This window comes from Apiospora phragmitis (genome assembly GCF_038363925.1).
Source record: "Apiospora phragmitis strain CBS 135458 chromosome Unknown utg000013l:1.0-2965645.0:1.0-2969333.0, whole genome shotgun sequence".
Lineage (NCBI taxonomy): Eukaryota > Fungi > Ascomycota > Sordariomycetes > Amphisphaeriales > Apiosporaceae > Apiospora > Apiospora phragmitis.
In genome coordinates this window covers 225083-243922 of record NW_027117413.1, presented here as the reverse complement: position 1 = coordinate 243922, position 18840 = coordinate 225083, and the positions used below count along the sequence as shown (strand labels likewise).

Below are 18840 nucleotides of genomic sequence, written 5' to 3'. Positions count from 1 at the left end.
CGGCTTCCTCACTTGAGAACCTTCATTTGGTCGCTCGTATGGGCTTGCCGTCGCAATCCACACCGCTTGTGATTCTAGCATGCCTACTTTTGTATTTACTTACTTACATACTTACAGACGGTGGGTGGGAGAACATTGAACCATGTTAGGAGGTCGGCATTGAATAATACCAAAGGCGTGGTATCACCTGTACATACATAGCTACCTACCTACATCCAATGCAAAGCACCGATGGATCCGACGAGCTGGAAAAGGGCCCCAGTTTTGGCTTCTAGAAGAACACCATCTTTTTCTTCTCCATGCTGTAGTCATGTTGGAATGTCCGGCACCCCCTGTCGGCCCCAGTGGGCGTTGTACACCGTCCGTAGCGACGCAATGCACACGGTGGTATTGGAGATTGGAGATGTGCTCCTCCTTGGAGCGTATGGGCCGCGCCTTGGTATTAGCTGCTTGCCCCCTGCCATCAATTGGATCAATTGATCTCCTGCTCCCCTAAGTAACCCTAAGGCGTGGAGTTCGGATTAGATAGAGACGAATTCTAGCTATGGACGTAGCACATCCACCAGTGAACTGTATGTACTGCTAGAGAAGATATGTAGAGAGAGTCATTGGCATTGACGGTGCTCCATCTGTAGCTGTAGTCTCCTTTGCCGCTTACTCGTTGTTGTGGTCTGATGAGAAAGTATCGAGCTCCAAGTCTTATTCGCGTGCCATGGACGTCACGGAGGCAGGCTAGGCGGATCAGGGGATCATGTGTACATATTGTACATATGAGATTCCCAATCAGTACGGATCTTGCCTGGTGTTGTATGTATCTCACCATTTCAAGATTCGATTTGCTTCTGCCGCGCGAGATGGACTGGGGTAAGTATAAACATGGGGGGATGTGACATCTTCACTTCCAAGCCTGTTGGTCTTTATTTCCGTCCTGGTAAAGAAACCCAGAAACCGGGCTTTCAAGGGTTTCTTCCCTCCTGTCAATCCCCCTATCTTGCGCGCAATGACGAGCAACGCGCCCGACTCGGAATATCGCTCGTCGGTGCTGAAACTGTAGCTGCTCCACCCCCATTTGTGATCGTGAGAGCCTGGTATTCGGATCGTCTCTCCTTCTCCACAGCACATCAAATCTGCATACATGCGCATGAGTTCGGCGTTCAAAGTAGAGTGCTGGATGTGGTCAGGCCATCCTGTCACTGTCCGAACAACGGCCGCCCGGCATGTTGTTCCAGCAATCCCGCTGCCCGCCCATCATCATTCGCAGCCTCCCGGTTACTGTCCCGGTGCCTGCAAGTGTTTGGCACCCTGGTTCCCATGCCTTTCTCTTTCTCTCTCCCCTCACAGTAGGTAAAATCAACGATGGCCGACGGCAAGGTCACGGTGCCGGCCAGATAGGCGACTGTTTCAGAATGTAGTATAGACTGGAGTATACAGTCGATGGATCGGCGTTTATATGGATGCCTAAAAGGGCCCATCAATTGGAGTTCGGTATGTTCGGGTCGCAAGAACCCCTCTGTCCTGCCTGCCCCTCGTGAACACTGTAGTCTTCACCTTCCATTATGTAGAGGCAGTTTCCAATGCACAGTCAAAGGCTTGCAGCTTGGGAAAATTCCAACCAAACATAGCTTATTAGACGCAAGGTCACGGATGACGTTTACAAGTTTGCGTCGCCATTACGAATTCTATGGGCTGAGCCTGATTTGTGTGTGTGGTGTGTATGCATATTTAGTTGCGCATGGAGGTGCATGCAGATATCGGGTTGCATGCAGTCTGTATGTTGGATGTAGCCCAATATGCTCCATCATGATTGATTGAGCGGCGGCCAGGATGTGCAGGAGGGTGGTATGACAATTAAGAATCCAATTGCCTGCCGAACAGAAAGCAGCCCCCGATTGACACGCGAAAACCCTCACAGCCGCGCCATGCGCCCGAAAGGAACCCACCTTGGATGATCGAAGCGCCATGGGTGATCTACAGAGTACGGTATGACACAATCGTACCAAGCGGGTGGTGGCAGCGGCTTGTTCACGATTGGGGCCTACAAAGGAGGGGATGATCCTGCTCGCTTAAGCAGGACCCGGAGAGTACCTAGTTTGTAATGACCACCTCCAGTATTCCTCAATAGATGGATCAGCATTTGACAACTGGCCGCCTAGGCTGAATCAGGCGTCGAGATCGCGAAACTTCACGCCGATCGACGGACCGGGGCTGCGCGCGATGCGACATTGCGAACGACCGTGATGGCCCCCAACCGGCCAAACCCCAAACCTTCTTGCTGTTGTTGCCGCTCCTGCTGCTGCTGCTTTTGGGTACCGCATTGCTAGCTTATTCGGTGGGATGCCGGTTGATGTGAGAGAGGACGTCCATCAATTGCTATTCTCTCAGTCTTGGCTCTGTTGTAGAGCTGGCCGTTCGCCAACGGGCCATCTACGTACAGTAGTTTCGCAGTGATACGCATATCCCAACTGCACGATTGCAGCATGCGGCTGCAAGTTGAACGTGGAACAGCCGGGCGATGCCATCCCGCAGCGGAGCTTTTCGCTTCGGAGGCTTGTATCCATCGGTGCCCATGCAGGCCATCGCACCATCTGGCGGGACCACGACCTCTGCGGCGGACAACGTACATCGAGAGCATGTACCTATAGACAAGGCGCCGCGTTGCGCGCAATTCACCAGAAAAAAGAAAGAAAGAACCCGAACTGGTTGGCTGGCCATTTCTGGGAAGTATATGAAATGCCATGCGCATGATGCATATGTGTGTGTGTGTTCGTAGTAGAGCAAAGATATTAGAACATATCATCCCGGGTTGATACCAGGTCGGGCAAGTTCATATGCAAGTTATATGAGCTGGCCTCTCAAGAGTCAACTTTGAGCCTCACCGGCTAAAAAGCCAACTCCTCGCGCGCAGGCTTTTGACAACCCCTGGGATCCTCATGAACAACCTCATGATTGCTATATTGCAACTTGCCTTTACAAATCAGCAGTGCGAAAAGGGCAGGTCTGGACCAAATGATCATAGCTAGGATCAGAGTCGTGTTGCGGTTCTTGACGTGTGACGTGTGTATGCAGTATGACGAGTCTATTTCCTGGGGAACGTTGAAATTGGGGGAGTTGGGGGGCATCCGGACCCCTCTAAATCCTGCGAATGAGCTCGCAGCTGTGCCTGACACACGGAGTAAGCAAGCCCTCTCGTCGGAAACAAGGCCCACTGATATAGGCTCAGTACTTGTCTTGGTTAGGTGCTTATACTCTAGTGTTCTATAGAGCTCAAGTTCACGATATATCAACTCGGAAACCGGCTGGATCGCCATCTTGCAGCTTCATGCAACGATCTCTTCTTCTCTTGACAGGTCAGTGGCTTCTACTGATGAGAATGGCACTCGGACCTTGTGCGGTTGATTGGTGCGCCTTCCGGCGTTGTCCAAATGATGGGAAGCCAGCTGATACGTTCGATGCAAGACGGAAACAGCTCCTATTGGTAGTCGTGGGAGTTGCATGCAGTTGTCGCTGTGAATCATCTCGGCAAGCTTCCAAGAGGAAATCCCGAAGGCACGTAAGATAAGAAGCGTGACAGACAACCCGTCGCCTCGGAAAATACACGATATGCTTGCTGGTGGCAGCAGTTGATTGGTCGAGACCCCTGATGAACCACAATGCGCCCTGGCGTGCGAGCATGCGAGAAACTGTCCTCGTGACACTCCGACCCCTGCCGTGATGTCGAGAATTGCAGACGGGAGAGAGTATACGCCAATCGCCTATTTTATATTGCGCACACGGCGGCTGTGCGTGTTCATCTCCTGCCTACCTATCGTCTTGGATATGGACGAAGCATGTAGGGAGGGAACAAGACCAACATTCATTGTAATCATTCGATGTAACCTAGCCCGAGAGCGCGAAACAGAACACGATGTTTGATTTATTAAGCCAAGAGCACAGCGACGTCCGTATGGTCTGAAGAAAGTCCCAACACGGCCGATCTGTCATGTTGTAGAGGCCTGGCGCCGGTTTCCAAGATATACTCTTCGTTGCTGTTGCCAACCCTTTTGGATGATCTTTTCTGCAAGGCGCTCCGGGTAGACCGCTATCAAGGTTGGTGTTGAGGCATGTCAAAGGAGAAAAAGAAGAACTAGGCTGCCTAAAATGACAAGCTGGTCAGCACTAGCTGCATGCGACGACTGTCTGTTGTCAATTCTTAGTCGACTTGAGGCTGGGCGGTGAACGCCTCCCTCCAGATACTTCCTAATGCGAGTCGTCTCAGCCAATCAAGGCCCGGCTTAGCACCTGCAATCTGCAAATTATAGACAGGATCCCTGCCGCCGTGCCTTTTTACCCATTTGAGGATGCGGGGTTAAAAATCGATTATTCAGGTATTATGTTGGCTTTGTGCCAACGAATGAGACCAACGAATGTGTACCGGCACTGCCCTCAGTGCTGGGTATTGCGTGTAGCTGTACCTGTGCTGTGGTTCAAGGCAATTGCAAGTTTGCAACCATACGATTTGGGGACAGGAAGAGATGCATGATCTTCGGTGATAAGTTCGAATCTTATCAGCGCTACTGGTGTATCGTTTTGACTCTTTCCTGGGACATGACGAAGACGCCGGGCCCAGGTCCGGCGTCTTTCTGAGTCGTTGCGAAACACACTGCAAATAAGGATAGGCGCGCGGGCTGGAAATCAAGGTAGATCGCTTTGACGGGTGGGGAGAGAAGGCTGCCTCGCAGTCTTGCCATGCTTACCTATTACGGAACAAATAAAGAACCTTGAGAACCGCAGTGTTTTGGGTTCACCATAAGACTCTCTGGGGAAATTACGGCTAACCTTCAAGAGGTTCATGCACTGTTGACAGAGCTTTGGCTCACACAAATGAAGTTTTCAGAGACAACCGGTTCGTTCCAGACCAGCACCAGCTAGCCAGACATGAAGGCGGACAAACAACGCCTCACCCACATGGTCTTTGGCCATCACGATACTTTCCCGACCAGGCAGCCAGCCAGGAGCCAGGTACAAACAGTTTCAACCGGCAGTAGAACATGATGTTCGACATTCCCTGGTGCCCACAATGGTGGCTTGTGAAGAGGCCCTCAGGGTGCAGGTACATACCTACACCATGTAGTTGTTCTAGGACGACGAATAGGCCAAACTGGAATGAATGGCGAGCACTGACCGAGACGGGTTCTCGGATGATGCCGTCACCACCACCGGCTCACTGTCAGCTGGTCCCCTAGCGCAGCACCTGTACTTTGTAGTAAGGCCGTGTCCATCCCAGATTTCACCATCTGCGATAGCATGGCGTGGTGCTGTTCCCCGGTATGGTCTGCCCTGCAACGGAAGAACGGGCAGGAGCTCAGCCAGGCGCGATGGATTTTTAGCAAAGTATCAAATTTACCTGCTGTGTCCCTGATAGAGTGCCAGCAATAAGGTTGGCGACCTACAGTAGTAGTAATAAAACAGTGGCACCATTCTTGCCCTTATTGACTGGAGATGGAGCCTCGCCGACGGCCGGATGATCGCCAGAAGAGCCCACTCCCCGTATTGTTTCGCAATTAGCTTAGGTTACAAGAGGCAAGGTCACACTGTTGTCCACTTCTTCTCGAAGCGACCGTACGGTTCCAGCCGCCCTGGGTAGCAGTGGTAGAATGGGCAATGCGCTTGCCTCTCTCGCCGTGGCCTCACTATTGGGCTTGCGCCTTGAGCCCTATCGGACCTGAGGTGAGTGTGGCTCAGGGGGATGATCTTGCGATTGGACGACGAAACGCTACCTCTTCTGCCTCTTCCGGCGGATGAGTCGACTGTGTGTGTGCGTGTGCACGCAGTAACGGTCTGTCGATCAAGGACAATAACCAAGGCATTCACAATGTGCTGGCACATATGTCACAATGGACTACATACTCCTTTGGGCCAGGATTTGACCAAATTCATAATGTTGTGGTTTTGCTTGATCCAATCTGCTCAGTACTGGGTACAGCGGTAGGGTTTGGTGCTTCTGGACCCACCTGCCACATGCATCTGGGTTAGGTTGGATTCGGTTTTAATCTTGCAATCTCTCTCATCTCCCCCAGTCTCTGGACCCAGGCTTGGCGGTCAGAGAGATGAAGAAAAATTGCAATTATATGTCAAGCGGTCTGCATATGGGCTGGTAATAGATCAAAATCAAGCACACGTATAGTTAAACCCGTGAGGTATATCTGCATATCAATTGTTATACTCAGCAAATCAAGCCCATACAGTATAGATGACATTCATAGTCCAATTGGACATAACTATTGTGCACACGGGTCTCCTTGCTGGACTTTGTTACTGTTTAGGTCTGATTAAGTGTAAATTACATAGGTGCATTGAGCTCGATAGTTCGCCTTGTTCCTTGCGTCGGTCGGGCCATTCTCGACTTCTCTCAGACCAGCGGGAATGCGAACTACTGCCGCATTGTTGACTCGGAATCCATCTCATCAAATTACAGTACATGCAAACTCACGCCCAAAGGTGCGCTCTTGCCCTTGCCAGTTTGCTTGCGCACTGGAATTTCGAGACAGGGAGCTGGCTGTGGAAACGCTGCCCATGACGAACACGTCAATTCATAGGCTGGGTACCTATAGGTAATTGCACTGTCACCCAATATAGGGTGGTGAAGTCATTATTGGATGTCAGTGGAGTCTGGGCAGGCCGTAGGTACCGACACATATGGGGGCTCCTAGCACCACCTATATCAGTTTAGCCATGTACTTAGAGACCTGGCTTTCCACTGACGATAGCCTTCGTCGAATGGAGTTTCGTTTTACTGTTACTTCAGGTTACTTAGGAGGTTTGTTCCTGGAGCCGTCGGCGACGGTCCACGCCCTAGTCATCAGCACGCTATCCTCTGTCATGTATTCATGGGCGGGTTAGGCTGCCAAAAGTACACATGCATACAGTAAAGTGTCGTAGTGTGCAGTGCCAGACCATACCTAGCGCACCTGCTAGCCTAGCACAACGGTCGCGGTCGCAGTGGTTCCTCCCAACTCCTTCTAGCATACCTGTCATATGTGTTTCTTGGGCAGATACCTGCCTCGCTCCATACCTATGTTCATGTGGCCGTGACATGTACCTGCCTCATGCATCCACGCAATACACAATCCATACGCACACTGCTACGAATAAGAACATCGACAAAACTGTTTACCTCCAGTTAACCACTGAATTCTCCGCCTAAAGACATCAGCGCGCGTGCTAATCACCTAAGCTTTCGAACGAACCTTTCCGAGAATTATCCAATTGGTCGGCATGATCGTGGAATGGAATGTGAACTCTACTCTTCGCAGCAGCGGGCTCAAATCGTCTCTTCCAAACATCGAAACTTTGTGTGCGCTTGATGAGATTGATGTAGGTACTTGCAGAGGGAAAGGCAAAAAGAAAGGAATGCGTGCACAGTGTGATCTTTGCCAGGGCCCCGAGAAAAGTAAAGTAGGTACCTACACAGCTGCTCTGCCGTCCTACCCCTGGATCTGACCGGCATGCTTGCTCAGAGAAAGGCAGGGCAAAGAGAGGAAGCAGATTGTGAGGATGGAAAAGTACAGCGCACGGCGTAGCGATACATTCTTGAATCAGCCCAATTCTGGGGTATCCCCTGTACGTGCGAGCGACCGTGGCCAAGTAAAGAAGTACGTACTGGGGTGTCTCTTCTGGTTTCTTATTCGGATACATACGCCCCATGCCACTCAACCAGTCAACTGAGTTATGCCTGCAAAGAGTCATTGATCTCCTCCTGCTTCGCTCCCCAAGGCCCAAGGGGCCTGTGCCGTTCTCCCTTTTTCTTCAACTTCCTAACTCCCACCTGTACCTTTGCTGCATGTACACACTACGGGCAGGACTTACTGTACAATACAATGCGCCTCTCTCCACAGTCGATACCTGCAAAGTTTCCTTTTGTTGTTCGGTACTGCACTGCTCATCCGGTGCTCTCTTGTCCATACCCAATCCTCTTCTCCCTCTGTCCTCTGCTGCGCACACACGGTAATCTTTCTCTCCACCCCCTCCTTTTTTTTATTTCCCTTTTTTTCTTTTCTTCTCTTCCACCCTGGCTTCCCAGGCTAGCTACCTAGCTTCTGAACGACTTGTTTAGAGTCTTCAGTACGTACCTGTCGATCGTCCAACCCCGGTTCCCTGTCCGGCCATGCCTTCTCATCCCTTCTCTGTTCCGTCACTAATAATCTCCCGACCCCGTCTACTGCACCATAAGTGAACCTCAAGTCCTGCCTTTGCGAGAGAAGCACTCAAAATCCGCCTTGCGTCCAACGACTACAAATCGCCGGTATCGACACATCTCGATTCTTCCTCGCATCAATTGCCTCTGCATCGCATATACCAACGCTGTACTACACACTGGCCAGTCCTGCCGCGCACATTCAGCGACGTGCGCCAGGCCCAAACATCCAATTCTATATATTCCTCTTCGCTTGTCGCGCGCATTGCCTCGCAGCAGCGCTATTGGGGGAACTGGACAGGAACAATCGCCGACTGTGCTTAGAGAACTAGCGTGTGAACATCGCCTTCACCTTCAACATACGAAGTCGCTGTCAGGCGGCGCTCCTGGCTCCAGCTCTATCCGCGCCGCTCCTACAAAGAAGGGAAGAAAAGAAGTTGCAATCCCCCGTTAGCTCCACAGGATACGAATAAAACGCAAAGGACCAAAGAGGAAGTGTTGGGATAATCTCCTCGCGGCATAGGGAGCAACAATATCGATCGCCAGTGTGGGTTATCTGCATATCTGACTACCCTAGTCTCTCGTTGTTCCCGCCGAAAAAAGCGACCTGCATACTGCTGCAAGACCGACACCACCTTCGTCTCTCTCTTTCTCTCGCCCAGAAGAGCCAGCCACTTGCAGCCCTCTGTTGCAGGCTACGTCCACGGTCCCAACCTGCGCTGCACGTCTATGCTGTACGGCCAATCTGTGCAGTTGCTTGTACCTCGACGTACTCGCCCCGAAAAGCCGTACCTGTACTCGCCCAGTACTTCGAGGCCTGCTACTACTCCGACTCTGGTGGTTTGTAGGCCTGCTCACCACTTAGCTTCGGACCCCAATAGATATCGTGGGGTATCGGCTTGCTGCTTCGAAGTCTGTATATAAAGGCATCTTGGTCCCGGATCAGCCTGTTGTCATTTCCAGCTTACGGCCGCCACGGCTGCGTCCGTGAATGCTAAGATTCACCTGCATCCTTATAAACCCTTGCTGCTCCTCTACCGCCTACTTGTCCATGGGCCACTGAGCTTTGATCTTTTCCTTCCCAAACTGGCAGAATCATGAGGCCCACGAAACCAACTGGACGCTCCTCTTCATAGATGCCACGCCTCTTCGCCTAGCTCAGTCTGTCCTGCGCTGCTTTTCCAAACCGACCAACCGCGTAGAACATCGCGCTTCCTTGTGCCGGGTTGTATCCCGCACATATACACTATGTCTCCCCTTCCAACCTCACATCCACGGTCGAGTCCCGATCCCAATGCCAACTCCACCACTCCTCCCATGGCTGTCCAGGGCTCTTCCCAAGGTTCATTACAGCGGCGGCGGCGCCCCAGCCGGGTGCAGACAGTCGCCCTGGCGAACCCCAAACTTAGTTCAATGCCCTCCTCGACCATGAGCGCCTCTTCTATGGCCTCGAGCTTACCACAAGACTCGCCCCTCATGACGCCAGAGTACGCCGCGCTGATGGCAGGAGGCTCTGTTCAGGCTTCGCCCGAGCCCTTTCCTTTTCTTGGCCGCGACGTCGACCAGTTCCCGCCCACGCCCTTGATGCTGGGCGACCCCTTGATACTACGCGACCCGCAGCTGTCACGCAAGCCGAGCGTCAACTCGATGAATCCCAGCGTGGCTCCTAGCACCAGTTCCCTAGCTGAAGCATTGCAAAGCAGAGAAAGAGACAGCAAAGGGGGCCTCATGCGGAGACTGTCAAGCCGGGCCAAGAAGCTCGCACCCACTCGCCGGCAGTCATCTGTCACTCCCGCAGGCCGAGACGGCACTATCGGTCCTGCTATTCTGCGCCGCAGAAGTGACAGCAACAATACGGCCCCGCCTGAAACCGTCTTCTACAGCGATTCAGACGATGCTTTCACGGACGAGAGAGATGAATACAACGCTCTCGGTCTGATGAACGGGTCATTGCGAGAAGTATCATCGACAAGTAACCCTGGCTCCAACACTGGCTCGTTGTCTCCAGTTGGCGCGCACGCCGGGCCCGTCATACCGTTGGCTCTGATCAAAGGGACCTCTATCTTCAAGGTCTCTAAGAAGAGGAAATACAAGAAGATATTCCTCGTCTTGGATTCGGAGGCGGCCAAGATCACCTGGGACAAGAACCGGCCGTCGAAATCCATTTACATTGACGACATCAAAGAGATTCGAGTCGGATCGGACATTCGGCAATATCGTCTCGACTACGAAGTACCCGAGTCGGAGGAGGGCCGTTTCTTCTCAATTCTGTATGCCGTGGCCGACAAGTCCAAGAGCAAGGTCATGCACCTTATTGCCGAGGATGAGGAGACCTTCGACAACTGGGTGAATGCCCTGGACGCCATCTCGAAACATCGCCAAGACCTCATGACATCCCTCATGTCTTTCAACGAGAAAGCCATTCGTGCCTACTGGGCCAGCGAGATGACGAAACAGTTCGAGGGACGACCCCATTCCTTTGACGACGAGGAGATCGATCTCCCTGGCGTCGAGCGCGTCTGCCGCAACTTGCACATCCATATCTCGCCCGAGCAACTGCAGAGCAAGTTTACCTTGGCGGACGCCACCAAGACGGGGCGTCTGAACTACGGCGAGTTCCAGCTCTTCGTCCGCGAGATGAAGCGCCGGGGGGACATTCGCGCCGTCTACCGTGGAGCGGCCACTACGGATGTGGAAACCGGCATTACGTGGCCCGAATTTGCATCGTTCCTGCGTGAAACCCAGGGCGAGGATGTCGATGCGGACCCACGTGGCTGGGAAGCCAAGTTCATGCGTTTCGCCCGCCGGCCCAAGCCGACAGCTAGCGAGCTAGGCGACGGCGAGACCCCATTGCCTCGGATGACTGAGCAGGCCTTTGCTGCTTATCTTACGTCTACCTACAATCTTCATCTTACGCGCGAGCCTGCGGAATACTCCCTCGACAGGCCTCTGCATGAATACTTCATATCCAGCTCCCACAACACGTACCTGCTGGGCCGCCAAGTAGCCGACCTCTCCAGCGTCGAGGGCTACATCACCGCTCTAGTCAAGGGCTGTCGCAGCATCGAAATCGACTGCTGGGACGGCTCTGATGGACAGCCACAGGTCCAGCACGGATACGCCATGACCAACGCCATTTCCTTCCGCGAAGTCATCAACATTGTCAACAAGTACGCCTTTGTCGCCAGCCCATTCCCTCTCCTGGTGTCACTCGAGGTACACTGCAACAACACCCAGCAGGTGCTCATGGCGGACATCATGAAGGAGATCTTCGACACTCGCTTGGTAACGACACCACTGGATTCGTCTTCGGATAAATTGCCATCGCCGTCTCAGCTGAAGCACAGAATTCTGATCAAGGTGAAAGCGGCAGCGCCGAGCGTAGACGAGTCACGGAAAGGAAGAACCCCCTCCTCTACCGGACGTCGGCGCGGTAATAGTCTCACAAACAGCCTTTCATCGCCGTATACTAAGCCGGTGGCGGCGGACAACGGGGCGGTGCCGGCCATGTACCTCGCGAACAGCCCGCTGCTCAGCCCCAGAGAGTCGTCCCGCTTGAGAGTGGGCAAGCGATATAACACGATTACCGAAGGCGAGGTTCAAGAAACCGTAAGCAGCAACACGAGCGACAACGACAGCGGCAGCGAAGGTGCACCCAACAAAAAGAAGACGAGCAAGATCGTCCCGGCTCTCGGTGAACTAGGGGTCTACTGTATGGGTGTCAAGTTCGATGGGTTTGCTGCACTCGATTGCAAGATGCCCTTTCACATCTTGTCCTTTATGGAAGGGACGTTTAGCAAGCACACGAAGACCAAGGAGTATAAAGATGCTCTGTACCGACACAACATGCGCTTCATGATGCGAGTGTATCCCCAGTTCAACCGCCTCACTTCGCACAATTTCAACCCTCTGATGTACTGGAGGAAAGGCGTCCAGATGGCGGCGCTCAACTGGCAGACATTTGACCATGGCATGCAGCTCAACCAAGCCATGTTCGAAGGCGGCACCGACCAGTCGGGCTATGTGCTCAAGCCGCACTCGATGCGAGAGATTCGCATGTTGCGGGAAGGCCTTCCCGACGAAGCCATCGGCAAATTGGAGCGAAAGAACGTGTCCTTCACCATCGACGTGATCTCGGCCCAGCAGCTCATGCGCCCCGGCAACCTACCGGCCAACCGCACCGTTGACCCGTACGTCGAAGTCGAGGTGTTCCATGCCAACGACAAACGGGACAAGCATGACAGCAGTGTCGGCATACCTACGCCCACCGACACCCCTTTGAAGTACACCACGAAAGTGGCCCGAGAGAACGGCTTCAATCCCGTATTCGACTACAAGTGCCACTTCAAACTAACGACAAAGTACCCGGAGCTGGTCTTTGTCAAATTTAGCGTGAAAATGTCGCCGGACGGCGAGAAGCGCAACGAACGCGTGACCCCAATGGCGACATACACGGCAAAACTTTCCAATATGAAGGAGGGCTACCGGACCCTACCTTTGCTTGATCCGAATGGGGATCGCTACCTGTTTTCCACCCTGTTCTGCCGCATCGAGCGTGGCCCCGTCACCAATGTCTACGTCAATCCCGGGGACGAGAGCGAGCCGGTCGGCAGGATCAAGACGCTTGGGAACAAGGTCTTCAACCGGTCTTACAACGGCAACCCGAAGCTAGCGGCTGAGAAGACGGTGGAGAAGTCTCAGTTTCGACAGTGGCTATTCGGATAGCTCACTGGTTCGAACTGTATAACATATATTCTGCCTGTGCTTGGTCAGGGCATCCAGCATGTATCAACATATCACGCGCGGCGCAAGATGGTTCGGCCTTTGCGAGCTCAGGCCATTTTTGCAATGATTCCCAGCTTCGTTTTTTATCTACGGCGAGAATACCCTTTTCGATCACACATGAGAACGGCGCATTACGGACACTAGCGGACATGGTGCATTTACTTTTTGTTTCTTATTTTGTTTTCCGGGTTCACAACGGCGTTTCCAGGGTTGTTTCTCAGAAGAGCGCGGCCCGGGGCTGAATCGGCCAGATGCGACTGAGAATGAGCACGCATACCTGGCAAGGAATCGCATTTCAGGTGTTTGGCAGGGCTGGGACGATAGACACGGGGAACCACACAAAAAAAAGGTTGATGCCTCTTTACTTGGGCGCATGGTCTCAATCGCGGCGGCGGCGGCAATTTCAGGGGGGCGCTAGCATTGAACGTCTGCACAATCGATCCCCTGGTGGACGAGGGTTATTTCAGGCATCTGGTTGCATGGGACGGCTAAAGTTAGGAATGCTGAGCATCTCCATGAAGACGGACAGCAGGCTTTTTCGCTTTGTAAGAGTTGGAGAAGGTCTAGGCAAGACACCTGATACTCCTTGACTAGAAGAGTCATTACGAATTTTACGAATACGGGATCGCTCGTACAGCGCATATATCCCCTTCTTGATGACCTTGTTTCCGAGATACAGATACCAGTGGCTCGCGCTACGAACCTTGTACAAGTAAAATACTGAAATGGAAACATATCTCAACATGAACCACTTGATACTTTCCCCGATTCGTGACTTGTGAATACACCTCAACTGTGGAAAGGGGCCTCGCTTCGCATAAAGTGCACTAAGCCGAGTTTGCGTTTCCATCTCATCTCGGCTTGGCCTTTTTTTTTCTTTTTCTTTTGTACCATCTGGTATCCTTGTTGATCAGTGCCGTAGATCCCGCCGGTAGCCGCCATGCATCTGCCCCCTGCCCTGTTTCGATCCTTTCTCCCCTTTGGAAATGAAGTATCTCAATCTGCGCTGCGCCCTTGCAAGCTTGCTGACACCCCAGGGATTCCGCTGTAATTAGAAATCGAACTGTGCTCCTCGGGTAGCCCTGATTGACAAAAAGATGTCACATGGCCGCGGTACGGAGTCGGGCACCTGATGAAAGGGACAGACAGGGGCAAAACCCGAGAACTTGGGACGCAACCCCATCTTGCCAGGGGGTTCACGGCGTTCAGGAGCATCTGATACGTCGGGCAGGCGCCGGGGTACCACTACGCTAAGACTTGACTCCCGCGGGGGGATCGCCGGGGAAAAGGGTAGACAGACGTCATCTCTCCAAGGAAACAGAGACGAGAAAACGGTCAGGCTTTTTCCCCCCTTGCCAATATCCTTTCATCTCTCCCTCTGCTTCTTATTCGCAAGTCGCGTGGACGCCCCCTCCCCTCCACCCCCCGGGTCCCCACGGTGCTTCCTTGGGTTGTTTCAAGAAAACAGCATGGTGGTTCCAATGAGGGAGTTGAGTTGACCGCTGCGCGATTACGGCGTGCTGGGCGGGCAAGGAGGGGTTGGGTTGACCGCTGCAGATCGTGAAAAAAAATGAAAAAACAAGGATGGAGAAGAGCAAAGCCAGCCCTGCGACGATGACAGCCAGCCCAATTGACGGGAAAAGCGGGCATGATTGGATCAGACTGTTTCCCGGCAGCGCGCTTCCTCAGACACGGGAAACTGCGGTGAGCAAATCAGGTAACCAACGTGGTCACGCCGGATGGAGGGACTCCTCTGGCAACTCTCTGTCCTCCTGTCCTCGTGCCCAAAGCCAAACCACGGCACATACGGCGGGGGTTACGACGCCGGACAGGCTGTGCATCGCGCATCTTGCTTCCATCGCCAACCAATCCCTCCTCTCGCTCCCATGCTCTGATCTGACCTCAGCTGATGATGTAGGTGCGGTGTGCGTGCCGTTGTTGCCCTATCCATCCTCTTATTTTTCTCTCTTCTTTACCGCCTCGGGTGCGGTCCGTCCCCTGCCCCAGTCTAGGCTGGCTCTTCAGCGACTGCTGCCGTGGGCGCATATCTTCAAGCCCCGATTGATCAAATCCCGGCTCGTTTCTTGTCACCACTCGCGCACGTGCATGAAGGCCGGCCGGTACGCAGGCCTCCTCCTGTCCGCCCGGAATGAATAGGGTAAGCAAAAGTGCCAAGGGAACGAGCGAAATCAAATCCCACTGCAGACTGCAATTTCCTGCATGCGAAATCCAGCTGTCAACTGCAGGGGCTGACGGCAGTATGCGGCACAACCTAGGAAAAAGAAAAGAGCCCGTCTCAGTCTTCGACGTTACGTAGTGCGAGGCAGGGGACAAAAGCACTCGCTTGCTGCTTGCTTCCTTCTTTGCTGCCGCATCCTCTGTATCCGCATGTCGGCCTCCACTGAATTGATTCACTGACACCCCGCGTTGGATCTTGACAGACTGCGCGGGTGAGTGGCGGGCCCTGCATATGTTGAAGAAGAACATGCTGTGGGCGTACCTGCTACATTCGCTCGTTGTACCTTTGGTGAGACGATGTACATGCAAGGAGCTTGAAACACGTAGCGTACCGTTTAAACTGCCTTTGGTTATTTAACCTAGCAGTGGCCTCCTGTTATACGACGACAACAAGTTTGGAGCATTCGTGATGGATGGAGGCCTTCCAACAAGGCCATCTAAACAAACATCAACTGTCTCCAATCTAGATCGGGATACATCCATACCCTCTCATTGTCGGGCTTCCTCGAAAGGGAAACCCGAGGCCAGAAAACAGTGGCTCACTGCAAGTTCCAGGGTTTCATCCTCGCATCATATTCACACACGCTGGTGCTCGGGTTTGTGCTCAGTCTCGCACTTCATCTCCATGTGCTCTGTAGCTATTCGTCATCTGACACCGGCAGGAGCAGCCACGCTATGCTCGGGGAGCTCCTGGTCATGAAGCTGCGTTGTTGTTGTATAAACCTTTACTGCTGTATTATCACTCACATGATAATGCCATATGCTCGACCAATGCCCTGTAATGTATAGATCACAATCAAGGCTATTGGCGCCTCAGAGATGGGGTTTCATATGGACTTTCACGATATAGTAATTAGCTCGTAGAACGGCCAGGTCTGGCATTCCAATGGCCTCACACCCTTGCTCCTTGTGATTAGGGACAGAGACACATCCATAACGCCCTACCTTGATCTTGTACTCCAGCAAAAAACATTGGTCCTCCTTATATGGCATTCATCTACCTGAATACGGGCTCTAATGAGAATGGTTCGTATGTTCAAGCGCGACCTCGCTGTGTGGGTGGGTTGGTACCACCGAACGTACTTCCAGTCGTGAATTGTATAGTTCACGAACACAAGGTATACATCAGTAGCAGCACCGCTTGAAATGATATACTCCTGGGAAAAATGCTGTGTCATCTTCAGCTCGCCCAAATCGACACGCCGAGCGCCAGGCTAGGCGGCCTGAAATGTTTGCATGCCGCTGGTCCGCAATTCAGGGGCTCACTAGAACATCTACTCCATCAAGGGCACACTTCCTTCGACACTGGATTGTAGCATACGTAGAAATGATAATACGTGTGAAGCGCACATCGAAACTCACGTAGGAAAACTAGTCTGGTACTGGATGAGTCGAGACCACTGCCAGGGTCGTTTTTGTCGCTGCAGCGACCGATCTCTTTCTCACCAGACGCTTTGCCTATAATTCGAAGTTCTTCTGGCACAGATTGTGAGGAGATGCTGTAATGTCTAGTTGAGATCAGAATGACGAGACCAAGAAAGAAAACCTAGAGATGATTGGTCTTAGGAAACATCAATGCTACCAGTCGGTGTCGCGGCAGCATAGTAGCACAGCTTGATTATGACATGGCTGTATTGGCGACGCTCTCGGTTCCGCTACCCGCGACTCCTTTATTGAATGCTCTCGACTTTAAAATAGAGGCATTGTCTGTTACAGCACTGTCAGAACCTCCGATCGCGTGCATCGCGGGCCAGCTATCGCATATAGCCAGCCATTTTTGGACCTACTACTACTACTACGAGTATTTGGGGATTTATCCGAAACAGGAGTCTGATCCAACTGCTTAGTCCTATGTACTTAATGACATTAACCCCCACCCCTTTCCATTCTCTAGCAGTGTGTGAGCTGCCATCGTAGCGCAAAGAAAACGAATGAGTCTAGGGGCTCTTAAGAAGTGTGGCTTGTCCAACTCACCGTGACGAAGATTATGGGCTCCCTGCCCTAGCATTTGACAGAAAGAATGGAAGGAATCCCCTGCCACTAGACGAGGGTGTCTTCAAGTAAGCCTCGATACACGATTTGCCATAAACCACTCGAGAGGTTTGTAGCCACATCCGTTATAGGGCAAGTAGGGTATCAACATCATGTCTAGTTCAAGCGTCCCATTGCGTGACATGACGAAAAGTCCAGTCTGACCTTCCCAAGGAAAGCTCGCTGCCCTCGGTGTCAAGGTTTCTCCCCGTTCATTTTCTACATATGGTACCTTGACCGACTTCTCAGGCATCGACTACATCATGGAAAGAGAGGCGCTTCGTCCATATAGTGTGAGCTACGAACGCTCTAGCCAGCAACATGTTCGGATATCACTAGATACTAACAACGTTCTCCCTGGTCGTGTACTGCACCATCAAGAAGTAGACATGAATGAATACCATTGTTCTCATGACACAGGGTGGAGACGATGTTCTGTCTATGGCAGAGATAAACGCATTCAAAGTACAACCAGTTCAAAACTCGTAACGAGAACGGCCTATTCCTCCGGCTTTCCGCACTAACCGTGTAACACCTTTACATGAACACAAAACTACCTCTGCATGGAGCCAGTTCGTCCGACGGCCCCAATATTCAGAACGCAAACAGCATTCATCCGGAGATTAGGATGATGGCGGACTCCAGGTCCTCAAACAGAAGCTTTGAGCAGTTACCGCACGGGTGAGCCTCGTAAGCACAACTAATTCGGGGTCGTCTTCGTGGGGGTAGAACTTAGAAAGGGCATTTTCCGTCTCGTCTGCGGTATTTGTTCTACTTGACCTTGATTGGGGGATGAAAGCGGAGGCCCTGGAACACCAACCCTCCCACGGCAGTCTGTGCTGCTTCACCGAGAGCCCGGCCCCTCTGAAGTATAGTTTGGAGGGGTGGAGGGGAGGTTATTGGCTGGCAAACATCACCATCCGGGCGTGGGCTCACAAGCTGAGTAGAGATGAAGTACTAGCCGCCAGACCGAGTGACTCCTCGTCGCTTATATTATGAATGCCTGCTGTGGGGACATCGTGAAACGAGTCAAGAATGCTGCAAAGCACGAGAAGGTGATCATGGCTAGTTCAAATCCGCATGAGGTCCTGGATTGGATTCTTCTCTTCTGGGGCTACGGCGCTGAACTCAGATGGCCCAGTGCAAATGTTTCCCCTTAGAGGATGTGATACCCGTCGGAACGAAGGCCGGATCGTAACTTTCTTCTTGATAGCACATCCACAAATGCAAGACGATGGGGGTAGCAACCGATCCTGTGAACTAAAATTCTGGCCTCCTGGATTGCCAAGTAAGCAATAATATGTAAGCTTTCGTACTCGCCAGTATTTGCATTTGGTTTATTAGAAGAACAATGGCGACTCTTTCGGTGAGTATACTAGTCAAAGGTCATATGTTAGACACTGCCGGAGGAGACAAGTGAGGTGACAATAGTCAACCACAAAATACGGAGAGTCAGGCGCCCCATCAACGGAGCAGGCCTAGACTTCGCTGTGGCATAAACAACATCGGCTCTGTTCCTGTAATACCTGTACGCGTGAGTCGCTTCGCGGCTGTTGGAGACTCACCATGGTCCCTGTTGCCCTCGTGACCAGGCTGGCCAGCCTCCAAAGCAT

At 52.5% G+C, this 18840-nt stretch overlaps 1 protein-coding gene across 1 annotated transcript; it reads left to right on the top strand.

Moving 5' to 3' along the window:
- Nucleotides 1–9421: 9421 nt before the first annotated feature.
- PG994_013823 (1-phosphatidylinositol 4-5-bisphosphate phosphodiesterase 1) lies at nucleotides 9422–12898 on the top strand (the record flags this gene model as incomplete). The annotated part of the gene is made up of 1 exon (XM_066865232.1): nucleotides 9422–12898. The coding sequence occupies one exon, from the start codon at nucleotides 9422–9424 to the stop codon at nucleotides 12896–12898; it is 3477 nt and encodes a 1158-aa protein (XP_066708361.1).
- Between the last annotated feature and the right edge of the window lie 5942 nt (nucleotides 12899–18840).